The sequence below is a fragment of the Prinia subflava genome, chromosome 8 (genome assembly GCF_021018805.1).
Source record: "Prinia subflava isolate CZ2003 ecotype Zambia chromosome 8, Cam_Psub_1.2, whole genome shotgun sequence".
NCBI classification, from domain to species: domain Eukaryota; kingdom Metazoa; phylum Chordata; class Aves; order Passeriformes; family Cisticolidae; genus Prinia; species Prinia subflava.
This window is the reverse complement of record NC_086254.1, coordinates 20282010-20305663: the sequence shown is the minus strand read 5'-3', so window position 1 is coordinate 20305663 and position 23654 is coordinate 20282010. Positions and strand designations below refer to the sequence as shown.

Sequence of the window (23654 nt, the reverse complement as noted above, 5' to 3'; positions counted from 1 at the left end):
GGAGCTTCAGTGGTGGAATTCTTTATGGAATTTATATCATTATTTCCTGCTGACATTGCCCTGCCTCGGGAGGCAAGTGGGAGAGTTTGCACAGGGGAGATTGTCACAGAAAGGTGTGTCCTGGGTAGCTTTAGTCACTTGGATTAACCAATTTACTGCTTATTTCATTGGTGTTCTATCCATCTGGTTATTTCTGACTTCCTTTTTAAGAGGAAAAACAATTTGTTTTAGAGGAAAACCAAGTCACTCCATGTAGTTGCAACTTCAGAAATTCAACAGCAACAACAATAATAAAAAATAATAATAAATATTAAGTAGATTTTCCTGTGCAGCCAACAGTGTAGGATGCTACATTACCTCATTCAGAATTTGAAGTGTTGCTGGATCCAGTTTTAGGAAGTGTTTTCCCCATGAAGCCTTTGCTTTGAAAGGTGAAAATGATGAATTAGACTCAGTATCTCTGTGTGGTCCCAGGTTGTATTTGCTGTGCACTGTTGAGATTTCTCTGGAAATGGAATCAAATTCTTCAAAGGTTTTCATGGTTTCTTCTACAAATATTAGCACCCAGCATCTTTCAGAGCCTGGAGGTGGCAATGCCACCTTCTTCCAAATCCCACTGGCCACTGGTGGGCCAAGGGACATCCTGGAGATAATCCCTGTCCAGCCCTGTAAAACTCAGGACAAAGGCTGATGTGGCTTCACCGCCTTCAGCAGCACTGGGTGATAGGAAATTGAAGACAAAAGCTTGAACAGAAGTAGGGTGGCAGACTCAGATGCTCCCTCAGAATCTCTTCCAGTTTCTGGCAGTCTGCACACCCAGAATTTCCTGTGCCAAAGTCTCTTTGTGTTTAATGGTCTCTTTATGGTTTTGTTTTCCATGATTTGTATGAATACATGGACACTTCAGTATTCCTTGTGCCCTGCATTGAGAAGGGCTGCAAGTTCAACTGTAGCCTCATTTATTTTAAGGCTATCAATTAATAAATTATCACAATTCCCCTTGATTCTTCTGTTTGAGAGATCAGAATAATCTTTACTCACTTGGGGGCCAGTCCAGCCTCCACAGCCCTGTGTTCTCCTACCATCCCTTCTTCTCCTGCTGGGAACTGTGGGAGGTATCCAGCCTGTCTCACACAAGCTGTTTTGGAAATCTGTCACCTGTACTTGTCCAAGCAGACAGGAACATCTGCCTTGTCCTTGGTCTGTGTTGTGCAGTGACTCCTTTGGGTTTAAGAGGCCTGACCAACTTCCACAGAAGTTGTGTTGACTCTTCTCCACTGTTCTGTATTTAATCTTTGCCCACCAGTTCTACTCTGGTTTTAGAGTCTCTCTGAGCTTGTCCAGCACAGCTCATCCCTGGTTTGTGATCTCTTGCAAATCCTGAAGATCCCTTTGCCACCTTTTCTCTGTTTCACACGGGTTTCTGCCATACCTTTGCACCACATTCTTCTTCCTGAGCCAATACCTGGATGTGAATCAGACACCCCTGGGCTACAGAAAACTTCACAGTCTTGGCTTTACAGCTGCCACTTGAAATTCTTCACCCCCCCAACAAACCTGGGGGAGCTCAACAGCCTTTAGTGAAACTGTGTGTGCTCAAGGGCTGAATTTCTGACTTCACATTCACCCCATGGCTCTGCCTTTGCCCTGCCTGCTCTCCCTGTCCCTCAGGAGAAGGGATTCATGGATTTTGGGCCAATATCCTGGGCCCTTGGGATGAGCACATGTAAAACTGTGAGCAGTTATCTTGCAGTTCTCTGGATTTTTCACCCTGGGACTCCTCTGGAGTCAGAGCCACCGAGCCTCTGCCCTGAGCTCCTGCTGCTTCTGAACCCCTGGGAAAGGGAAGGGCTCAGGGCTGATCACCTTTCCTAGGAGGGAGATGTTTGTTCTAAATAGCCAGTGAAGCCACTGCTGCTGTCTGAAATACCTGACAAGGGATTAAAGATGTTTTAGCTGGAATTTAGGACACTAAAATGAGGATGGAGACTGGCAAGAGTGGAGATCTTTTTGTCCTGGAGGGGATTTTGGGGAGGCAGGGTGCCTGGCATGGGTGCAGGTCTGTTGGCACATTGGCAGTCAGTAGTTTGGTACATGGAGTTTGGGAAGGTTGCCAGCTGTGCTTTCAAGCAGTGAGTGATTTGTGCTGTTAGATCAGGCTCCTAAACTCCTCAGTGACACCTCCCACTTGCTCATTTCCTCTCTCTGTGCCATGAACTTGGGAAACTTTGGTGCCTGGGAGCACAGACACTGCGTGGCAGAGGGAGAGGGACCCCATTTCCAGCCCACTTGTGACAAGTGCTCTTTTCTGGGATGTCAGAATGTCTTTTCTGGGATCCACTACCAGGCAGAGTCCAGGTTCTGGGTGAGGGTTGTTGTTCTGGCATTCTGAGCCCAGCATTGTCCCACTGAGTTGGGTGCTGTCCGAACATCCCTAAATCAGACTTTTGCTGACCTCTGAGCCTGTCCCTGCCTGTGCAAATTCTGGCACATCTTGATCCTCTTGAGCTTCAGAGCTTGTGCCCAGTGTGTGCTTGTGCTCCCAGGGACACCCCAGGTTGGTTCTCAGTGTGTGTTGGGTTTCAAGCACCAGGGTGAGCCAGGAAAAGCTCTCAGGCTGGTTCAGCGTGGGCTGCTCTCAGTGCCTCAGGTCAATCTTCAGGGCACTTCCTTCAGCTAAGGTCTGCCTTGGGCCCTCTGGGCAGGGCTTGGGGCCAGGCAGGTTCTGACCTGTGCACTCTGAGCTGCTCTCTGAAGCTCATCAAGCCCTGTTAATTTGAGTTTCTTGGGCTGAACCTGGCCCCAGAGCTCCATCTCTGTTTCCAGCATTGCCTCTTTATTTCTTGGCTCACTGGGACATCTCCAGTTTCTGTCCCCAGTTCAGCAGTGACCACGGGAGGGACAGATCCTTCCCACCTCACTTTCTGAGGTTCAATCCCTGTGCAATCCACGAGTGTTCCAAGGTTCTTGGATAGTTTGCAGGTCTCTCGGTGAGTCCATGTGTTAGTTAATTGCCTTTGTTCTTAATTACAGATGTGTGAGCACATCTGGGGGCTGTAGGCTCCTGTGAGAGTGGGTACAGGGCGCTGTGGGATGAGGTCAGCAGAGCTGTGCTGCAGCTCCTGTGCCTGGACAGGCTGGGCTGACCACAGGGAGGATAGAAAATATCTCAGGAGTAGCTCAGAACACACTTTGTGTATCTACAAAGTACAGGGGGCTCTCAAATCACAGCTGCAGTGCCTCACCTGCATCCTCCATCATGAAGGAGAAGTGTCCAAAAATAAAGGTTCCAGAATATTCCATTGATCTGCCTGGTTTGGGCATTGGTTGGGGCAAGGGTTGAGGCTCTCAGGTGACACTCCTGGACAGTGCTGCTCCCAGTTTGCAGCCCCCAAATCCCACATTAAAGCAAAATAATTTCTCTGTGATTTCAAGCATCCTGAAGATATCAGGCAAGATGAGTTTTGCAAGATAAATATTGTCTTGCCATGGAAAGTGAAACCATTTGTCTCCAATATTTGTGACATTTTTCAGCTGAATTGCATTAACACATAAATGCATTGCCATTGGCTTTGGCAGGACAATTTTATTTGACCTTTCCTGTATTTTTTTCAGCAAAGATATGTTTTCCAGCAAAACCCATGCTTGTGGAGGAAGGTGGTCACTGGAAATATCCTCCCACTGGCCTTTCCAAGCTGTGGGTGAGGTACCAGTGCACACACCCCCTTGGGAAGGAGCTGGCTCCTGCTTTTTGGGGTCACACAGAGCTGTGACACAGGGAGCAGCAGCCAGGGCTCTGGGTGTGACGCTGGCTGTGCTGTGACCCAGGAATGGCTGTTGTCATGTTCTCTCTTTGGAGCCAAGAGAACTTCCCACAGGGCTGCTGGTGACAGCACACCTGGGATTCCTCCCCATGGCATCAGTCTGGGGCTTTGCCCTGGTGGCTGGTGGGATCCCAGATCTAATCAACCTGTATTGATTAATCTTCTGAGCTGGTAAAATGCCCCAACCTGCAGCTTCCTGAATGTCCTTCCCTCCTGCACCTTTTCCACAATGGTGATCTCAGAATCATCCCAGAATCCCAGCCTGGCGTGGGTTGGAATGGACCTTTGGAGAGCACCCAGTGCAGTCCTGTGCCGTGGGCAGGGACACCCCAGGGTGGCTCAGAGTGTGGGAAATAGTAAAGTTAAGAGGATTTTCAGAAAACTGTGAAAGCAGGCCTCAGAAAGGGAAAGAGCTGCTCACTTAGAGCTACCTGCAGCTGCAAAGCTTGGAACTAGAAAAGTTACAATAGTGTAGTAAACAAAGACATGACACAATAGTCTGAGTTTTTAGGTTTGGCTAGGATAGACTTTAAGACTGCAGAAAAATATGCTTATCAAGGTAACAGAAGGTTTTAAATTTAATAATAAAATATTGTGTGTTGTTAATAGAAAGCATGCAAACAAGCATTGGTTTCAAGCAAGTGTACGTGTGTCGCTGTTTGCCACACTGAAAAGACCAAAAGGACACTTGGAAATTGAGAGAAAGACAGCAGGGCAGAAAGGTCTGCCCCTTGTTTATTACATGCTGTTATATACTTTCAGAAAGGTGACATCCATTGGAGGGTGGAGTCCCACACCCCGTCCACAATTGGCCAAAAGGATTGCCATTTATCTTTCCTGGAGCTTCTCAAGATCAGTCTGATCCCAGCTGCCGTGGGTATTCCTGGATAGAGGGCACCACTCAGTACCTCCTGTCCAAGTGCCTCGGGCAAAGCTCCCAGGCACAGGCAATGCTTAGCAAGCTCAGCTCTCAGTGATTTCAGCTCTTTGCAGGTTCAGCTCTCAGTGATTTCAGCTCTTAGCAGGTTCAGCTCTCAGTGATTTCAGCTCTTAGCAGGTTCAGCTCTCAGTGATTTCAGCTCATTAACTTGCTAAGTGCCTTCAGCAGACGCAGGGAGAGAGAGGAGAAGCGCTGGATGAGGTTCCACAGATGAATCTTTATTGGCATCCTAAGTGAAGGGTTTCAGGGACAGCTCTTCTGCTGAGCTGGGGAAAAGTGAGGTTTTTATAGGGTACCAAGGTTTTGAGAAATGGTCCAATGGTCTGAGTCGGGGTAGAAATGACAGATTGTCTTACAGGGAGATGAGAGAGGGTCTGAGCACGGGAGAGGGGTTATTTGGTCCAGTCACCATGATCAGGCATTTCTTTATCTTAGGCAACTGATTTCCAGAGAGGCCTCTCAGGCCTCATGGCTGCAACATTGCCAAACAACCTTCCCTTCTCCTGGAGAAGAAAGCAAAACAATGGCAGTATTTACAAAAAGCAATCTCCTGTTTACATGAGCAGAGTGTGAGAAAGTGAGAACTCGTACTTCAATATGAATGCTCAGAACACTAAGGAAATCTCATGGTGACACACGTGCTTTTAGTGATTGGCTAGAACAATTGTCTGTAAGCTTTGGCGATATGCTATTAGCTTGAAAGTTTTTAAAACGCCCTGTAACTAAGAAATCTTCAGCTGCTGCTGGCAAAACCTGAACGATCTCAGGATGTCTTTTGTAACTCACCTCTTCTCTCGCTTCTCTCCTTCCAGCCTGACTGGCAAAGAGGCCCTGACCCATTTCCCGTCGCTGGGCGGCCCGGGGGGCCCGGGCCCGGGCAAGGGCCACGTCAAGCAGTGCGAGCTGCTGCAGCTGTCCCGCAGGCAGAAGCGCCTGTGCCGCAGGGAGCCGGGGCTGGCCGAGACGCTGCGCGACGCCATCCGCCTGGGCATCCTCGAGTGCCAGTTCCAGTTCCGCAGCGAGCGCTGGAACTGCAGCCTGGAGGGCCGGCCCAGCCTGCTCAAGAGAGGTACAAGGTAGTTGGGGTGCGGGGAGAGCCCGGCAGCAGCCCCTGGGGTTGAGTTCAATTGTGAATTAAATCTGACACCGAGCGCAGGGAGGCAGCGGGCGGGGAGTGCCAGCGCCTCTGTTCCACCCAGGCATGGGAGCTGGGCAGTTCAGGCTCCTTTGTCACAAAAAAAGCGCCATTTCCTCACCTTCCCAGCATGGCTGGTCAGTGATTGGAAAGTGGGAGGAGGTTCACACCCTTAAGAGAGCAGAGCCCCATGCACTGAGCTCCCTCCTCAGCCAGGGTGATTCTATTCTATTCTATTCTATTCTATTCTATTCTATTCTATTCTATTCTATTCTATTCTATTCTATTCTATTCTATTCTATTCTATTCTATTCTATTCTATTCTATTCTATTCTATTCTATTCTATTCTATTCTATTCTATTCTATTCTATTCTATTCCATTCCATTCCATTCCATTCCATTCCATTCCATTCCATTCCATTCCATTCCATTCCATTCCATTCCATTCCATTCCATTCCATTCCATTCCATTCCATTTTCCATTCCATTCCATTTTCCATTCCATTCCATTTTCCATTCCATCCCATCCCATTCCTCTTCCATCCCATCCCATTCCTGAACAATTTTCCCTCCATAGACTAGAAATAATGCAAATAAAAACAGGGTCAGTGCTTGATGACAGGGGACAGATAAAGAAAAAAACACCTTTAGTGCCTTGGATATTCGTGTGTGTAAACCTCTGTTATTCCCAAATACAAAATTTAAACTGTTTTCTGTTTGAAAAAGCTATTTATCTGCATGCGGACATCTCAGTGCATGTTGACAAATCTCTCCTAAGACTCTTTTACACAAATTTGGAGAAATTTAGGCAGAGTGGACAGAAGACCCACTGATTTTTTGTTTCCCAAAATGCTTTAGGTGAAGAAATTGTCCTGTAAAGTCTGGATTTGAGGTAGAAGGGAACATCACAAATCCTTCCAATGCTTGAGAAAAATACAATGAAGATGGACACTGAAATGATTTCTCAATAAAATTTCCCAAAGAATGCATATAAGGTTTGCCAGACCTGTTCTGATCCAACCAAAGCCTGAGTGTTACAGAGTTTCAGCCCTTCAATAACTCCCATTAGCACTTTCTAAGCTTCAGTCTTCAGATTTATTGAGTTTCAGTCCTTTGATGATGTTTAGCAACTTAATGTTTTTTAAAAGAGGGACCTGAAGAGGTCAATATTAATTTTGATGAAAATCAATGCTAATTTTAATTAACATTGAGATCGAAAATTTTTAATGTTTCCTTTGAAAATTATCAATTTTTATTACATTAAGTATCAATGTTTTATTAAGTCAGGACATGCAAGATCAGATTTCCTTCATTGCAAGGCTCTACTCTGAATTTTTTATCAAGCAGTGGAAGGAGCTGTTCGTGATCATTTTGAGTGTCTGTCTCACATCTGCACCTTCATCAACCTCAAAGAACTTGAAAATGACAATTGAATAATCCTCATCTTCAAATAGCTGGAAAACATTTAATTATCTGGCAGTGGCATGCCTTAACATTTCCATGGGCTCCTGACTGACAAAATAAAATATCACCTGTAATTTCAAACCTGTTTTGGCAGATGGGGATAAGTGTTTTAAAACTTTTATTACACAATCTTAAGGATCAAGTGATGATTTAATACAGCCAAGTATGCTGTGTGCACCCCCTGTGTGACAGGACACTTGGCTGGGAGCAATTATTAGTTCTCATTTTCCTTTCGCTTGCAAAGGGGTTTATTTCTTTCATAAAGAACATGAATGCTTTCAGCTGCCACTTTTGATCTGTTTGTGACATTTGCTGGAACTTTCTTGGAAATTGTTGGTCATGCAACTCCCCCCTGTCACCCAGGTAGTGATGAAGAGTTTTAGAAATGTTTAAATCATTTGATGTCTCCACGGTCCTAGAGAAACCATGAAGAAAATGACACATTTTCAGCAGTCCTAAATGGTCTTAAGTGTGCAAGAGTGAAAAAGGTCCTTTCCCAGGGGCCTTTTTGTAAAGGTGAAAAGCCACACTCAATTTGCAATCACAACTGACAAACTTCTGTGACTCATCTGGATCATCAGTGCTTTTTCTGCTTCTAGAGATGCCAAAAAACAAACAAAAATAAGGCAAGGGTTTTCTGGTTCTTGAGTTGCCAGATTTATTTTACCAGTCTGCCCCATTTGTTGCTCTTCATGGCCCTCTGGGTACAACTGGCAAACTCCTTTTGCACAACCTGCAACCTTTCTGTGGCCACTGTCACTTATGACAGCTCTGCTCCACAGTGATCCACACAAAATCCTCCTGCATTTCTTCTCCACTTTTTTAAAGATCCATGGAAAGAGTTAAAATTATTTCAAGCCACCTTGTTACACAGGGGTGTCTTTATAAAGCAGTGATGACCTTTTGGTGTCCTGGGTGTGCCATTAAGGGCTGCTGGAAGTCAGGCAAAGCAGGATTTCATCTCAAACAACTCAGTGATCTGGGGAAATAAATACCATCAGCAAAGAGGTCAGAGCCAACCACTCACAAAATCCTTCTTGAGAAATGAGTGCTCTGCAATCCTTCCATCCCTTAATCCATTCCTTTGCCTCCTGCTGCTTGGACTCTGACCTTTCAGCAGTGGTTTCACCCTTGTCATGAGGAACCAGCAATGGTACAGCAGAGGAGTGGTGACTCACAGACGCAGAATTTCCATGATGGGAGATTTGGAGAAGTCAGCTGGACAAAGCCCTGAGCAGCTGGCATTGGAGCCAGCCCTGCTTTGAGCAGGAGGTTGTTCTAAAGACCTCGAGAGTCTTTCCATCTTCAATCTTTCTGTACTTCTATAGCTTTTTTTGGCTGGTTGTTTTTGCTGTTGTTTTCAGAGCGATGCCTCCTCCACCTGCTCTGAAATGCTCACACTCCTTCACTGCAGCACTGAAAAGTCTCTGACCCTGAGCATCTTTCCTTTGGCAGAGCCACCCCATAGCTAAACTCCTCCTGTTACAATTGTCCCTGTGGTCTGGAGCACACCACAGCACACAACAGTGGTGCCATTGCAGCAAAAGTCTTCTGTATTTATAGGCTGCCGAGATAAGAAATCCTTCTGGAGAGCTCAGGGCAAGGCTTGGACACATGGGAGGTCCTACCAGAGGGAGCTGGTTTGCTCCAGCCTCCTGAAATTCATCTCTGGGCTGGATGTTTGCAGCCAAACTGCCCAGCAGAGACATCTGCACTCAGATGTTCCCCCTGCCCCGAGAGTTTCAGATTCCATTATTCCATTTTGTCCCTGACAGGACACTCAGTGGGGTCAGGGGAGTGACCTGTCCCCAGCCCAGGCCCTGAGAGCCCAGAACTGGCTCCAGACCCCACTGCCTGTGGTGACAGGACCTCTGTGGGAGGATAGATAGCAGGACACATGGAGTAACCTCTGTCCAGATCCCAAATTGTGCTCCTTGTAGCTGATGGCTGCCATTTGTGGTGTGTCCTCCTGAAAATCCAGCCCCAGCAGCGGCTCTGCCACGCTTCCCGTGAGGGCTGAAGGACAGCTTTAACTTCCCTCATTTGTTCTGTGAATTAACAATTAAATGGAGACTGATTCCTCAGACAAAGTGGAGGGAATCATCTTAGGCTTTTCAGACAAGCGTTTGGCAGCCTGGTGATGTTGAAGCTTTGTTTGAAGGAGAAGGAGACATTTCAAAGTCTGCTGGGTATCTGCAGCTGCTGCTGTCTGCAGTGGCCTGACCACAGCAGCGGCCTCTGATTTCCAGTGGGCTGAAAACTGGCCAGGACTTACATGGGGAAACCAAAGCCTCTGAAATAGCAGGAGCAGTGTGGTGATCCACAGAGTCAGATTTAGCAGGGGCCGTGGAGCCAGCGGGGCCTGCTGCCTCCTCACGGCCTGGGAAAGGGCCTCCGGAATGCTCTCCTCACTTCTGGGATCAGTGTGTCACAGGGGATGTTGGCAACCTGGCAAGCATCTGGAGATTGGCTGCTAGAATGATTTAGCAGATTTAGGATCTTAGTTATCCTCTCTTAGCTCCTTTGGAGAGGGTTAGGCTCTGTTTGAAAATGTGTGAGCATCATGCTGCCATCCACAGTCTGCACTGGCCATGTGCCATTCCAGCTTTCACAAAACTTTGGGTGGATTTGGTGACATTCTTTCCTTACTTCTGGAGTACCCTGAGAAATTTTGTAGAGGATGATCAACCAGAAAGATTAATTGCAAATTATTGCCCCAGTGGTTATGACAACCAAAATGGTGAGACAGGAAGCAGACTGTTGGCTGATCTCCTTGTCTCCTTTTTATTTCCTTGACTCTCCCCTCATGTCCATGCTGTTGGTTGATCTTTATCTAAAATTCTGCAATTCCAAAGAGCTCCTATCAAGTCTATTGAACTTGCTAATGAAGCCTTTCCATTATGTTCATGATTAGTCACATTTTTCATTCTTCTTACTGGCAACCATCAGGAGAACTCTTTGTCCTTCTCTCTTGGTCATGTTTATGGTGGACATCACTCAGATCTCAGCGCTCAGTGTCCTGATCTCCTGTTACAGCTGGATGGGAATTCTCTGAGGGAACAGAATGGTGAGAGATTTGAGGTTGGACTTGGTGAGTTCTAGAGGTGGATTCCAACCTTTGCTCCAGGCAGGGCTCAGTTCAAGTCTAGATCAAGTCTCTGTAGTTGTCTCTCTCTCTCTTCCATTATTGGGGAAAACAGATTTTCCTTCTGATGTTGAAAGAAATTTGGAATTTTCCCATGTGAAATATTTGTTTGTTTCATTAAATTTCCTTCCATGTGATGTATAAGTGCTCTATCTTCCATAAACCAAACTTTTTCTATTTTGGCTGATCTTATCCATTCCTGCACATGGAGCTATTGACCTGTCTCTCTCTTCCTTGCACTAAAATTCCTAAATTTTTGACTCATTAAGCAATTTCCCATTAATAGTTGTGTTTTTTTCCCTGCAAATAAACTCTAGAGGAAATATTAAGATTATCCCTAGGACTGAATAGGAGAGGAGGTAAATATAAATAAATAAATAAAATACTTTGGTGTTTGGGTCAGGTTTGTGTCAGTCAGAGTTCTGACACTTCTGTGAAGCTCATGGGTATCAATATTCCTATTCCTGTCTGATCTCGTGTCTTCACACTGAATTTTCATTCAGTCACTGTACTTTGTTTCCTGGTAAAAATGTCACAGTCACACCATGACCTCAGGGATTGTAGCCAAGCTGGGGATCCTGCTTTGGGGAGGAGAACAGCTTCAGCCCACCAGGGATACCACAAACGATGGGGAAACAGGGAAAGGAGAAACCACGAGAATTAAGGGCATGTGGGGAGAGGAAAACTGGGGTAGATCACATAGTGTTGCAAGGCTCTGTGGGGGAAGTCTTTTCTTTCAGCCCAGGTGGAGCCTCTATGGTGTATTCTTCCAGGGCAAGGCCTTTGGGATTCCCCTGAGGGGTTCAAAGGATTCCACAGTTTAGTCCATTGTCTTGGTTTGGAAATACAGGTGTCTGCTAGGGCAAGCTGGAGCTTCCCTTGGAATGGAGAGTGTAAACCCCTCCCTACAAATTATTATAATTTTGTGATTAAGGGGGCTTGCAGGCAAAGATATGGGAATAGGAATAACAGCTCTTTATTAGGAATATTAAAAATACAAATGTAGTAGTGCAGAAAAAAACCCACAAAAACCAAAACCAAAGCAAACAAGAAAAAAAATCCTAGAAACACTGACAGAGTCAGAATACAACCTGACACCCTGCTGGTCAGGGTGTTGGACGCAGTCCAAGTAATTCCTCCCGCAGTGACAGATGTGGTTCTAATGGAGCAGAGATGGTCCTCTAGAAAGGTGTAGTCTCCTTGTGAAGGTCCAGTGGTGGTGAGATGAGTCTGGTCTTCCTCTGGAAAATCCAGAAACAGGCTGCTCTGGTGTTTCTGACTCCATTTTTATCTAGGAATGCTGGGCTCCTCCCCTTGGGTGGAGCATCTCCCATGGGATGATGGAATTGTGTCAGCCTTGTGGTGAGCCTTAATGACCCATTAAGAGAAGATATCCCCTGGAGGGAGGATGGGTCTGGAAGAGATAAAGAACACTGCCCCACCTGGTTTTATCAGCTGGCCCATTAGCAGAAGGCACCCGCCCCCTTTCCCCTGGAGTTATGAAGAATGGGTCATACAAGAGATAAAGAAAAAACACACATTTTCACAGACGGAAAATAGAATGTACACTTTTGGTTACATATTGCAACCCAAGACATCCATGCACAGGTGGGATAGGCAGGGAGGTGCCTCCCCTGCTCCCCCCATCTCCCACTCCCTCTCCCGTGCAGGTTTCAAGGAGACAGCCTTCCTGTACGCCGTGTCCTCGGCGGCGCTGACGCACTCGCTGGCGCGGGCGTGCAGCGCGGGGCGCATGGAGCGCTGCACCTGCGACGACTCCCCAGGGCTGGAGAACCGCAAGGCCTGGCAGTGGGGCGTCTGTGGGGACAACCTCAAGTACAGCACCAAGTTCCTGAAAAAGTTCCTGGGGCAGAAGAGGATCGGCAAAGACCTGCGGGCTAAGGTGGACATCCACAACACCAACGTGGGCATCAAGGTAGGAGCTGCACCGGCAGGCTTGGGGTAAACTCTGGGCTCAGTGCGAGTCTTCCAAGCCATCCTGTGTGTGGGAGGGGTGTTCACTGCCCTGCTCACAAAGCAGACGTGTTCACACCTGTGTGTCTTGGCCCTTGTGGTGCTGAGAGCCCCTGGGGAGTCTCCTGAGGAGATGAATGTTGAGTGGCAGAGGAGCATGCTGTGTCCTCGAGTGGTCCCAGGGTGGGTGACAGGGGGACACAGCACAGGGAGACACATTCACAGCACAGTGAATGACTCCAGGGGCTATGCCAGGGCCACAGGGGGTTCTGTCAACAGCTGCAGCTCAGAGCTGGTGGCACGTGTGGAGCAGATTAAAGACTGAAACTCTTGAGCTCCATTGTGAGTCTGCTGGTGACATGCTATGGAATGAGTCCTGTCACAGGTTTGGGTCAGAGAGAGCATCAGATTGAGCATTTGGACCTGTAGGTTACAGGCTACTGACTCATCATCTTCTGTTTACTGAGTCTAATTGATTGTTTAATTAGAACACTGTCTTCATTTCAATATACCAAAAGGAATCCACCATGCTGGAGATTCTCAGTTTTATGATTGACTACTCCCACTGCTCCAAATAGAATTAATGAGAACTTATTTAAGAACTTATTTGGTATTTAGCTGGTTGTCCTTAGGCTATCCACTCTCTGGCTCACTTGTCAACCCTGTAGCCATTCTTCTGCTTTGGCTTTTTAAAAATAATTTTTCTTTTCTTTTCTTTTCTTTTCTTTTCTTTTCTTTTCTTTTCTTTTCTTTTCTTTTCTTTTCTTTTCTTTTCTTTTCTTTTCTTTTCTTTTCTTTTCTTTTCTTTTCTTTTCTTTTCTTTTCTTTTCTTTTCTTTTCTTTTCTTTATTTTATTTTATTTTTATACTATCTTTTAGCTTCTATTCTATTCCATTCCATTCCATTCCATTCCATTCCATTCCATTCCATTCCATTCCATTCCATTCCATTCCATTCCATTCCATTCCATTCCATTCCATTTTCCATTCTAATTATGAACATTCTTTCCTCCATAGAATAGAAATAACTCCAATAAATCTGAAGTGCTTGCGGCTGTCTGCGATCTGAGGTGTAGCCTCTTCCAGCACTAGGTCCTGGCAGGTAATAACCACCGCTCTCCTTCCTCCTCAGGCGGTGAAGAACGGCCTCAAAACCACCTGCAAGTGCCACGGCGTGTCGGGCTCCTGCGCGGTGCGGACGTGCTGGAAGCAGCTCTCCCCCTTCCACGAGATCGGGCGGCTCCTCAAGCTGCGCTACGACGACGCCGTCAAGGTCTTCAGCACCAGCAACGACGCCGTGGGGCACTCGGAGCTGGCGGGGCCGCACAGGCACGGCCCCCCGGGCCGGCAGCCGGCCCTGCCGCGCCCCACGGACCTCGTGTACGTGGAGGACTCGCCCAGCTTCTGCCGGCCCAGCAAATACTCGCTGGGCACGGCGGGCAGGACCTGCTCCCGAGAGGGCAACTGCGACAGCATGTGCTGCGGCCGCGGCTACAACACCCAGAGCCGCCTGGTCACCTTCTCGTGCCACTGCCAGGTGCAGTGGTGCTGCTACGTGGAGTGCCAGCAGTGCATGCAGGAGGAGGTGGTCTACAGCTGCAAGCAGTAGGGACAGCGCCCGCGGGGCGAGGCGAGGCCGGGGAAGCGCCGGGGGGACGGGGACACGGCGCTCTGCTGCGGGGCGAAGGCGAGCGCCCAACGCGGGCTGTGCTCCTGCAGCCTCGGCGTTGATGCTCCAGCCTGGGGAGAGCTCCTGAGGGAGCGGGGAGAACCGCAGGCTTTGCCGGGTGTCGGGTCAGGAAGGAGGGACAGGGACAGCAGAAACCCTGATGCAGCCACAAATGTCCCTCGAGTTGAAACCTGTACTCACCTCTGCGGGAATATCCTCCTGCTCCACCGCTCCTGGAAGTGCCCTGGGGCGGTGACATCGGGACACTGAGGGCGGGTGCCCTGCAGAAAAGAGAATGAAGGGGCCGGGGAGGCAACAACCAGAGACTGGCTCCGGGTGTGGCAAGGACAGGTGTGCTCCTGCAGCCAGGCAAAAGGACTGTGGCAGCGGGGGATTGCCAGTGCCGCTCCCTGCGAGCCCTTCCTGCTGTGAACTCACCGACACACTGCTGAATAATCTCGTCTTGGCACAAGAACTGTGCCTCGGAAATACCGGTTTACAGACAAAGGGAGCCTGCGTCCATCACCTCCCAGGTCTGCAGTTTAGATATGGGACTCCAGGTGCATTTTAACCACCTTTTAACCTTGCAGTTCCAGCTCACCTGGAGTTGCCTCTGTGACAGTGTTTGAGCCGCGGGAGCTCAGCTGAGGGCTGGGAAGTCACCCCCTGCAGCACGTGGCCTCACGGGGGGTATTTATTAGTGGTGTCCCAGGATGATGGTGCCAGTTTTGCATCTCTCTTCCTCCTCCTCCCCGCTCAATCGATCAATCAATCAATCACCTTTTTGTCCTCTGTGCAGCACACTCTGCCTGAGGTGTGTCACATCCCACAGTCCTGCCCTGTGCCAATGACAGCTAAAGCTTCTGAAAGGGAATTAGAGACCACGGGGACTGGGGCATCTGAAAAATGTGTGAGTCCTGAGTGACAATCCCTGCCCTGAGAAGCTGGGTATATCCAGCCCCTGCAGGCGTGAGGGAAGGTGACCCAGGGAAAAGGGCACAGGCTGTTATAGAGTCATGAGCCCCTGACTCTGAACCTTGTTGTTCCCTTTGACTTTTAGCTGAACACACCACAAACAGCCTGTGGGTTCCTTTGGATGGGATTTAGGGAGCAGTGTTGGGAATGGCAGCGAGGCATCCCCCGACCTGGCCACCAGGTGACTGTAGGTGTGGCACAGCCTCTCTGGGTGTTCAGCTCTCTGACACTGTGCTTTCCTGCTCCTTGTTAATCCTGCAGCAGCTCTGGGTTGTCCCCGAGGTAACAAATCTGCTGTATTTACTCACTCTTGGCAATGGGTACAAACCAGCCAGAGTGGAGATGGGCTGGAGCGCAAAGAACATGGGAATCCTTAAGCTCAAATCAAAATTCACTGGCAGTGTACGGGGTGAAGATGCTGGTTTGGGTTGCTAGATGAGCTCATCTACAGGCAGAACTGGGCTGGATTCCAACAGGAGGGAGCTCTCCTCAGAGGTGTGAGATCTGCCCTGTGTGCTCAGCTCTGCAGCGTGGATCTGCTGGAGCTGGGCAGCTCAGCCACTCGTTTACAGCTGCTCTGAGCAACTCCCCCGCAGTGAGGAGCGTGTGCTCAAGCTCTCTTTACCTTGACTTTGCTGCCCTTTTTGGTTTTTATGACTATTTTTGACTTCTGCTCCCTGCAGGGCTGGCACAGAGCAGTCTCAGAGCAGAGCAAGCCATTACCTGGCTGTTTGGAGGCCACTCAGACCTTCCCTCTAACCAGCTACAGGTCTTGGAAAGGGCTTAGTCCTTTTTATCCCTTTCCTGGCTCAAGTTGACTTGAACTGAATTGAAGAGTTTATGACAGACATAATACTGCAAATAGGATTAATTAGCCTTATTTTTTTTTTACCTCCTAAATACCCAAGAGCAGACCATTATTTATATATTGCTTTTAATCCTTTTGGAGTTGAAATCTTCCCACGAGTCTCAGTTTTGAGCACTCAATGAAAAAGCTTCCAAATAAGCTAAAATTGGCATCGTGGGTAAAGTGAGCAGGGAACTGATTCTGGCTGAACTATTGATCCCAAACCCTCTGCCCCACTGACCTCCAGTCCAGCACCAGAGAGGAAGGGAATACCCCCTCTCAGAAGGGTCCTTTGGGATCCCATGCCACTGTATGGATCATTCCCATTTGAACAGGGACTGTGGCTCTGTGGAAAGAGGAGGGGACACAGCTGGACCCCATTCCTTGGGAAGCAAGTGGAGGAGACATCACTGTGTCCTCTTCTTTTATCAGAGCTGCACAGGAGCTGCTGAATAAGAACTGCACAACCCCAAATTTCAGGGAAAATTAAGTTTCTTCATGCACCAAAGGGGACTTCTGGAAATTCTTTGTCCTGTGTAGCTCAGAGCTGCTGGAGAAGACCTGAGGAAGGGATGGTTCATTCTCTGGTACCCCGGGGTGAGTTTGGGCTCAGTGGGATGTGGAGGTTTGGCATTGGGCTGGAGTGAATTTGGGTTGTTCACAGTTGAGCCAGGTCTGGAAAAGGACATCTGATGTCCCCCAGCTTTACTCTGGTTAACTCAGGGCCCTTTTCAGCCTGCAAATCTTCCTGTCCAACCCTTGCCAGGCAGCACAGCCTCAGGGGCTGGAAACCAAATGATGAACACTGACAGGAAAGAAATTCATTAAAATGTCCAGTTTGAGGATTGGGAAAAGACTTGAGCATAGTCTTAGTTTGAGGCAACACTGATATCAATCCTTCTGGTGTCCTTTAGCACCAAGTTCTTTAGAGATGGTGCCCTGGATAAGGGAGGGACAAATTTGCTTGGGACAGATATTGTGGTGGCTTTGGGGTTTGTATTTAATTCAGTTGTCCAGGGCTGTTTTGTTGGGATGATATTTCAAAATGTGATTTAATTCAACTGACAGCAGTGGGAGCAGGGAGCAAAACCTGAGTCTGTTTGGACCTTGATGTTCTTTAGGCTTGAATTGTATTTTCCAAGACCGAGCATCATCTTGAGCAAAGCTCTTCTGCCACCTCCTGGAGATCTGGGCTGTGAAGAGCTGGAATTCCATTTGGACCTGGGAGAGCTTTTTAATTGTGCCACACACCTTACATTGTACTGCAAACCCAGTGGGTTTGGTTGTATGTGTAAATTACTGGAATGACAGGCTGGAGATACAAGGGGATTGCAATTAAGTCTTGACAAAGAAATCTTCTTGGCAGCAGAGTTGAAACCTCATACCCTGCCTATAAAAAAACCCTTTTCTGAGTGCAAGTGCACCTCAGTGACTACTGATGGTAAAAGTCTGAGCTGCACAGGCTTTGCTGAGGGTGGTTTGGTTTGGATTGAACTTGTCCTCTGCAGCTACAATCCAAATAACCTGGGAACAGCCATAGCTCAAATACCCCTAACCAGGGTCCTCACTCCCCACACACATTAGTGTCTGTCCCTGCCCTTCTCACTGGCCGTGTCCCTCCTTCCTAGTCCAGCTTTTATTACCTCTCCTGGTGTGTTGCAGTGCTGCGATTGGTAGTCATGGATCCAGCATGTCTGTTGCAGGGAAGAAATAGAAATCTATCTGTCCATCCATCCATCCATCCATCCATCCATCCATCCATCCATCCATCCATCCATCCATGGATTCCTTCCATCCATCCATCCATCCATCCATCCATCCATCCATCCATCCATCCATCCATCCATCATCCATCCATCCATCCATCCATCCCTTTTTACAAGGGCATGGAGTGACAAAAGGGGCAGTGGCTTCCCAGTGCCAGAGGGCAGGGATGGATGGGATATTGGGAAGGAATTCCTCCCTGTGAGGGTGGGCAGGCCCTGGCACAGGGTGCCCAGAGCAGCTGTGGCTGCCCCTGGATCCCTGGAAGTGTCCAAGGCCAGGTTGGACAGGGATTGGAGCAGCCTGGGGTGGTGGAAGGTGTCCCTGCCATGGCAGGGGGTGGAATGGAATGAGTTTTATGGTCCCTTCCCAGTCAAACCATTCTGGGATTCTATAAAAAGTTCTACTGAACCATTTCTGATGTTTACGGATCCCACCATCCCCAAGTGAAGAGCTGAACCTGCTTGGGAAGAAATCTCATTTCAGGAGGCTGCCCCACATCATGGTTATTCCTGGAGGCTCATCCAGGTGGATGAGCTCTGGTGGAAGGGCAGAGCAGTGCTGGAAGGGCTTTGCTGGATCAGCAAAAAGGGCCATGTAAACCAAAACCCACCGACGAGGGGAATAACAAACCCCACTCCTGCCAGAGTCCTCTACACCTTGTGTCAGACCTGGAGGCAAATTTGCAGCAATATAATAAAGATGTGACTTGGAAAAAAAAAATCTGTGCTTTAAGGGAAACAGAACTTTTGTCTACCTCAAGATGTACAACTTGTGTGACAAGAAGTATGGGTGTTATTTATATTTCTTGTATTTCCTCTAGAAAGAAAATGGTGCTATGGGGTTTAAGTTGCATTACAGTCATGCTTGTACCTTGTGTTTTTATATATTCCTTTTGATTATAATGTGCATATTTGTGTTGTCCAGTGTTGCACAAGTGTCTGCTTTGCTGTGTTCTTGTCAGTCAATAAATACCCATTGTTTTTTAAGGATGCTCATTTCTGCCTTTCAGGGAACACCCCTGGGAAACACCTTTGAATAACCCCATTCCTCCACAGTCACAGTGATGTTACTCTTGTAGTTCTGTTTTTTTGCACACCCTGTGCAGGAGATAACTGGGAATGCCCATTCCTGCCCATCCAACTGTAAGGGCTCCCCAGGCAGGCTGAGCTCAGGTGGTTTTGCCTTGAGGAAATGTGACTCTGGTGAGCCAAACCTCACTCAGGACATGTCAGTGGCACCTTTCCTGGAGCAGCAAAACAAACAAGGCTCCTTTGCCTGGTTGCTCTGTCCTTTGGCTGGTGCCTCTGTGCCACAGGTTTGGGTGTGGCAGATTGTGCACCTTGGGAACTGGGCAGAGCTGGAGCGCTGCTGAGCCTCAAAGCCACGACTGCAAGGTGCCCTGTGCTCTGCAGGTTCTCCTGGGGAGGTTGTCTCAGGGAAGCTGTGGAACCCCAGCTCAGCCTTTGCAGGGAGGGATGAAGGACTCGTGCTGCCGTGGCTGCCACACCAGGGCTCTCCAGTGCCACACCAGTGGCTCCTTGCCCTTCATCTTGGGCACTCAGGAGCTGCTGGCTCTGACAGTGGCTGAGAATGGCTTCACCAGGTGGTCCCAAATAGCTCCTCCAGACCCTGGCACTGCACCAGGCCACCATGGCACGGTGACATCTCCTCACATTGGGGTGCTCAACACCACCACAAGGCCAGAGGAAGGGGCTGTGTCCCATGCCCAGGCCAAGCTTGGTGTGGTTAAGGGCACACCCAGAGCCAACGTGTGCCCAGGCCCAGAGCTGCCCACTGTGGCCACACCAGAGTCACTTCACACAGTGCTTCTCCTTCTGTTCTCTCCTGTTCTCCTTCTCCTTATCTCCTGTTACTCGGTTGCTCTTTCACCACCACCAGCTGAATCCTCTGCACAGAATTTCACTTCTGGGCTGTCAGAAGGGTGTTGCCAGCCCTAAATGCCAGCACGTGGCTGTCCAGCCCTTTGGCCTGTCCTGAGTGAAAGTGTGTCAGGAATACCCCCCAGAGGGGTTGGGTTCTCCTGGGTAAAGCATCTCAGTGCACTGGGGATGATCAATATTCCAAAACACTCACTGGTCCTCTCCCACCCTCTTCCCACACCGACTCTTCAGGTTCTACTCTACCTTTCCCTGTTGTTTTTTAAGGTCTGCCCAGCTTGTCCCCCACAGTAGTGCAGCTCATGAAAAATCTGCTTCCCTGGAAAGCTAAAGCAGCAGTAGAACTCTCTGGACAGGCTAAACTGGGTCAGTGGCATTTTCCTGGGGACTGGATGAGGTCAAGGGAGCAGACATCACACTGTGTGTCTGTCACAGGCACCAGCACAACCTGGAGTCCCCTGGAATGTCCCTTCTCCCCCAAATCAGCACTACTGAAATGGGGTCACCACCACCCCTGGAGGTTCAGGGAAGCCACACAGGTCCCACACAGGTTATCAGCCTCTTCAGCTGCTTCAGGGATGAGCATTGGGCTTGTTTGTATCCTCAGTTACCCCCAGTTAATGCTTCTCCTGCCCCAGTGCGGCACCTACAGAACCTCCTGGGTGGATGAAGGATGCTGGCTCCAGTGATTTTTGGGGACAGACAGTGCCAGGGTGCATGAGGAATCCCCACCCAGCCTGGCTGTGCTGCCCTGGGGAGCAGCAGTGGCCCCAGGCTCTCCTGGGCACTCAGGGCACACCACAACGCCAACACGAGCTGGGTTTTAGAGGGATCAGGAGAAGGTGCTGAGAGGAGACAGGCTTTGCTTCTCTGCTGGGGCCCAACTGTCCCAGTGTCACCTTCAGCACAACCTTCCAGGCTGCTTTTGCCCTTCACCTCTTCCAAGGCACCCACAGCCAGCAGGGCTTCAGGTCCAAGGACTGAACAGGAATGTCAGGTCTTGCTGTGAGAGGGAAAGGTCCTAGAAGGACTGGTGGGGCAGAACTTGGGGAGGTGTCCCACCCTTCCTCAGCAGTGTCACAACACAGTCTGGGCACACAAGGCCCAGCCTTAGCAGGGGTATAGTTCTCCTGAGATCATCTGTTCCTGGGAGAACGGAGATGTGAGGAATTTGTTTTCTTCGTGGTGTTGAGTGCAGGGGTGGTGTGAGCCCTGGGTGAGTGCAGTGAAACCTCCTTGTGCTGCTTGTTACTGTCACAGTGGGATTAAAATGTCATGGGAAAGAGCTCCTGGCAGAGCAGGGCAGTGGGGTCCCTGCTCATTTGTGCGGCCAGGCTGAAAATCCCTGCCCTTGCTGGGTGCAGGAAAGCAGGGCTGGGCTTGGATCCTGTGTTTCAGATGGGCTGGGTTGGGACAGACACGCTTTGGCAGCTCCCAGCCATTCCTGCTGTCTCTTCCCCGGGCAGTGGGGACTCCAGGGAGCTCTTTGAAGTCACAGGAGAGCAGCAGGACACAAAAAGGCCCCTTCCAACCCAAACATTTCTGTGATTCTACGAGAAAACACAAGGTAGTTTGCTAGTCACACCTTAAATATAGGGAATGCTGGAAATATCTTTTATTGGCACATCAGTGTCTTCCCAGCCAGGTTCCTTCTCTAAGCAGCATCATGGATGACCAAAGTGCCATTGCTTTGGGAGCAAGCAGCTCAATGGAAACATTTAAAAAACAGCACAAATCACAATCCTGCTTCATATCATCACCGTGGGGCTCTGGCAATTCCCAGTCAAGCAATTTTCCTCTCTCCTCCACCATTGTATCTAAATCATTGTGTAAATCCAACAGCCCCTGCCGAGACAGCAGCAGTGTGAGCTGTGTCCATCGCGTGGCCTCTCCCCTGTCCCCATTCTCAGCCTGGCTGCTGAAACACCAGCTGAGGTTGTTTGCTCTGACACATGGGGTGATGGCTGGCTGAGACCCCTGTGCCCACCCTGTGCCCCCTGCACTGTTCCTGCAAAACCCCTTTCTGTGCCCTGGTTTGTGCAAAGCCAGCCCCCAGGGCATGTCCCTGGCCCTATGTGTGCTCCAGGCTCCACTTTTCTAAACCTGACCATGTCAGTGGCTTCCAGCCTAACCTTGGGTGCCTCAAGCTGCAAATCCTGAGTGAGCCCAGGAGAAGAAGGAGGCACCTCCCAAGGCAGGGCATCTGTATTAAAGGTTTAGGACAAATTAACTCCACTCTACTTTTTCCCAGCTTATACAAGTTTTAAATCCCACAGCCGTGCCTGGGACAATGGCCTCTGCAACCTGTGCTGTGTTTGCTAATGCCTTTCTCCTGCACTTGTCTGAAAGGCTTTGGGTAAAAGTTTCTGCCAGGCCTCATTTTTGAAATGCACAAAACCTCCTGCCAGCTTTGCTGGGCCTGACTCTGACTCCAGCCTTGTCCCAAGGCTCTGATAGAAACCTGGGATGTGACTTTGGAGGGATCCCCTCTGCCAGCTCCCAGCCAAATGATCCATTCCTATCAGTGTCCTCTGTGGCACAGCAATTTGAAATATTAATGGCTATAGACAAGACATCTTGGCAGCCACGTGAGACAGAAACTACCCATCAAAATAAAAATTGCTGAGATCTTTGTATACCTTTTGTCCATGGATAGAGGCACATCCCAAGTTTTCTGTGCTTACTGACAATCTTCATTTACTGGTAAGATATTTTCCCACTGAAATGACATTTCTCTGCTCTTTTTTAACCCAGGGTTAGGAATGGTTTCCAGAGGATTTTGGAGATTCTTCTCCTTTTTGTCTTTGTTTGTGGATCTGCAGAATCTGATGCCTTGGATCTCCCAGATCTTGGTGATGTTGTCAATATCTGTTGGTGAAACTTTCTGGATATAGAAATAATTCCCAAGGCTCCATGGCAAAGGTCCCACATTAGAAGTGCTCAGCTGCTGGCCCTGTTTCAGAGCCCTGGCAGAACCCTTGCAGATATTCTACCTACAGGGATGCTTTCAGCTGAATGTACAACACAGCCCTTAGATTCTGTCACCTTTTCTCTACCTGCTGCCAACTGCTGTCCTACAGCCCTGCAAGCAGCTGGGAATGGATTTTGGCTGCTGGATCCCAGGCCCAGCATGTGCTGAGCCAGAAGACATTTGCTGCAGCACCAGGTCAGTGTCACATGCAGGGGAATGAGAGTTCTCACATTTCCACTGGTTTGCACTTCAACAGACCTGTGCTTATGTGGAGAATCTGTAGATGGCTGTGCCAAACTCTGCTGGGCAGCTCTGCTGTGTCTCCCCTATCCCACCCCACACCCCCCCAGCTGCACCCACTGCTCCAGGTGTTTCCTCTGCAGAGTTTTCCTGGTCTCCATCTGACCCTGGTAGGTCTGGAGACACAACTCCATGGATGGGCAGGATGGAGAATTGGGCAAGACAACCCTATGCTGCTGAAGTGTCTCCATAAGGTCTTGGATTCAGCTCTTGCCCATTAAATCAGTTATTCTGAGTCACCTGCTGGCCCTTGGAAGGCTCTGCCATGGATCTGGTCCTGCCTGATCCTGTTGTAGAGACACAGGACCTGGTGTTGCCTCAATTCCACCTTCTCCTTGCCTGCAGCCTGGTCTGATTTGGCTTTCCTCCAACATCCTTTACCTCCCTTTGTTTTTTATCCAGTTTCTGTTCCCTCCCCCACCCTCAACTCAACCCAAATTCTTTATCTTTCCCTCTGTGCTGCTCTTGCCAAAACCCACCTGCCTCTTCCACTTCTCCATCCCCTCTTGCTTTTAGCAGGGAAGTTATTCATGGCATTGCACTGCCCCAGGCAAACTGCAGCACAAAAATACCTTGGGAGCATGGGGGCATGGCTGGGGTGAGCAGGGCAGGCAGGGCTGCAGCCAGATCTCACACACAGGCAGCTGGAAAAGGGCCTGGTGTGGAAAGAGAGAACTGTTGGGGGTCTCCCAGCTCCTGGTGTGGCCACAGCTGTGGTTCACACTCATCTGCAGGGCTCTTCTCT

The 23654-nt window shown here is 49.0% G+C and overlaps 1 protein-coding gene across 1 annotated transcript; it reads left to right on the top strand.

Moving 5' to 3' along the window:
• Positions 1-5532: 5532 nt before the first annotated feature.
• WNT9B (Wnt family member 9B) lies at positions 5533-15180 on the top strand. The gene is made up of 3 exons (XM_063404904.1): positions 5533-5833; positions 12180-12445; positions 13615-15180. Exons 1-3 carry the CDS (start codon positions 5533-5535, stop codon positions 14089-14091), a joined length of 1044 nt encoding a protein of 347 aa, XP_063260974.1. The 3' UTR covers positions 14092-15180.
• Positions 15181-23654: the final 8474 nt, after the last annotated feature.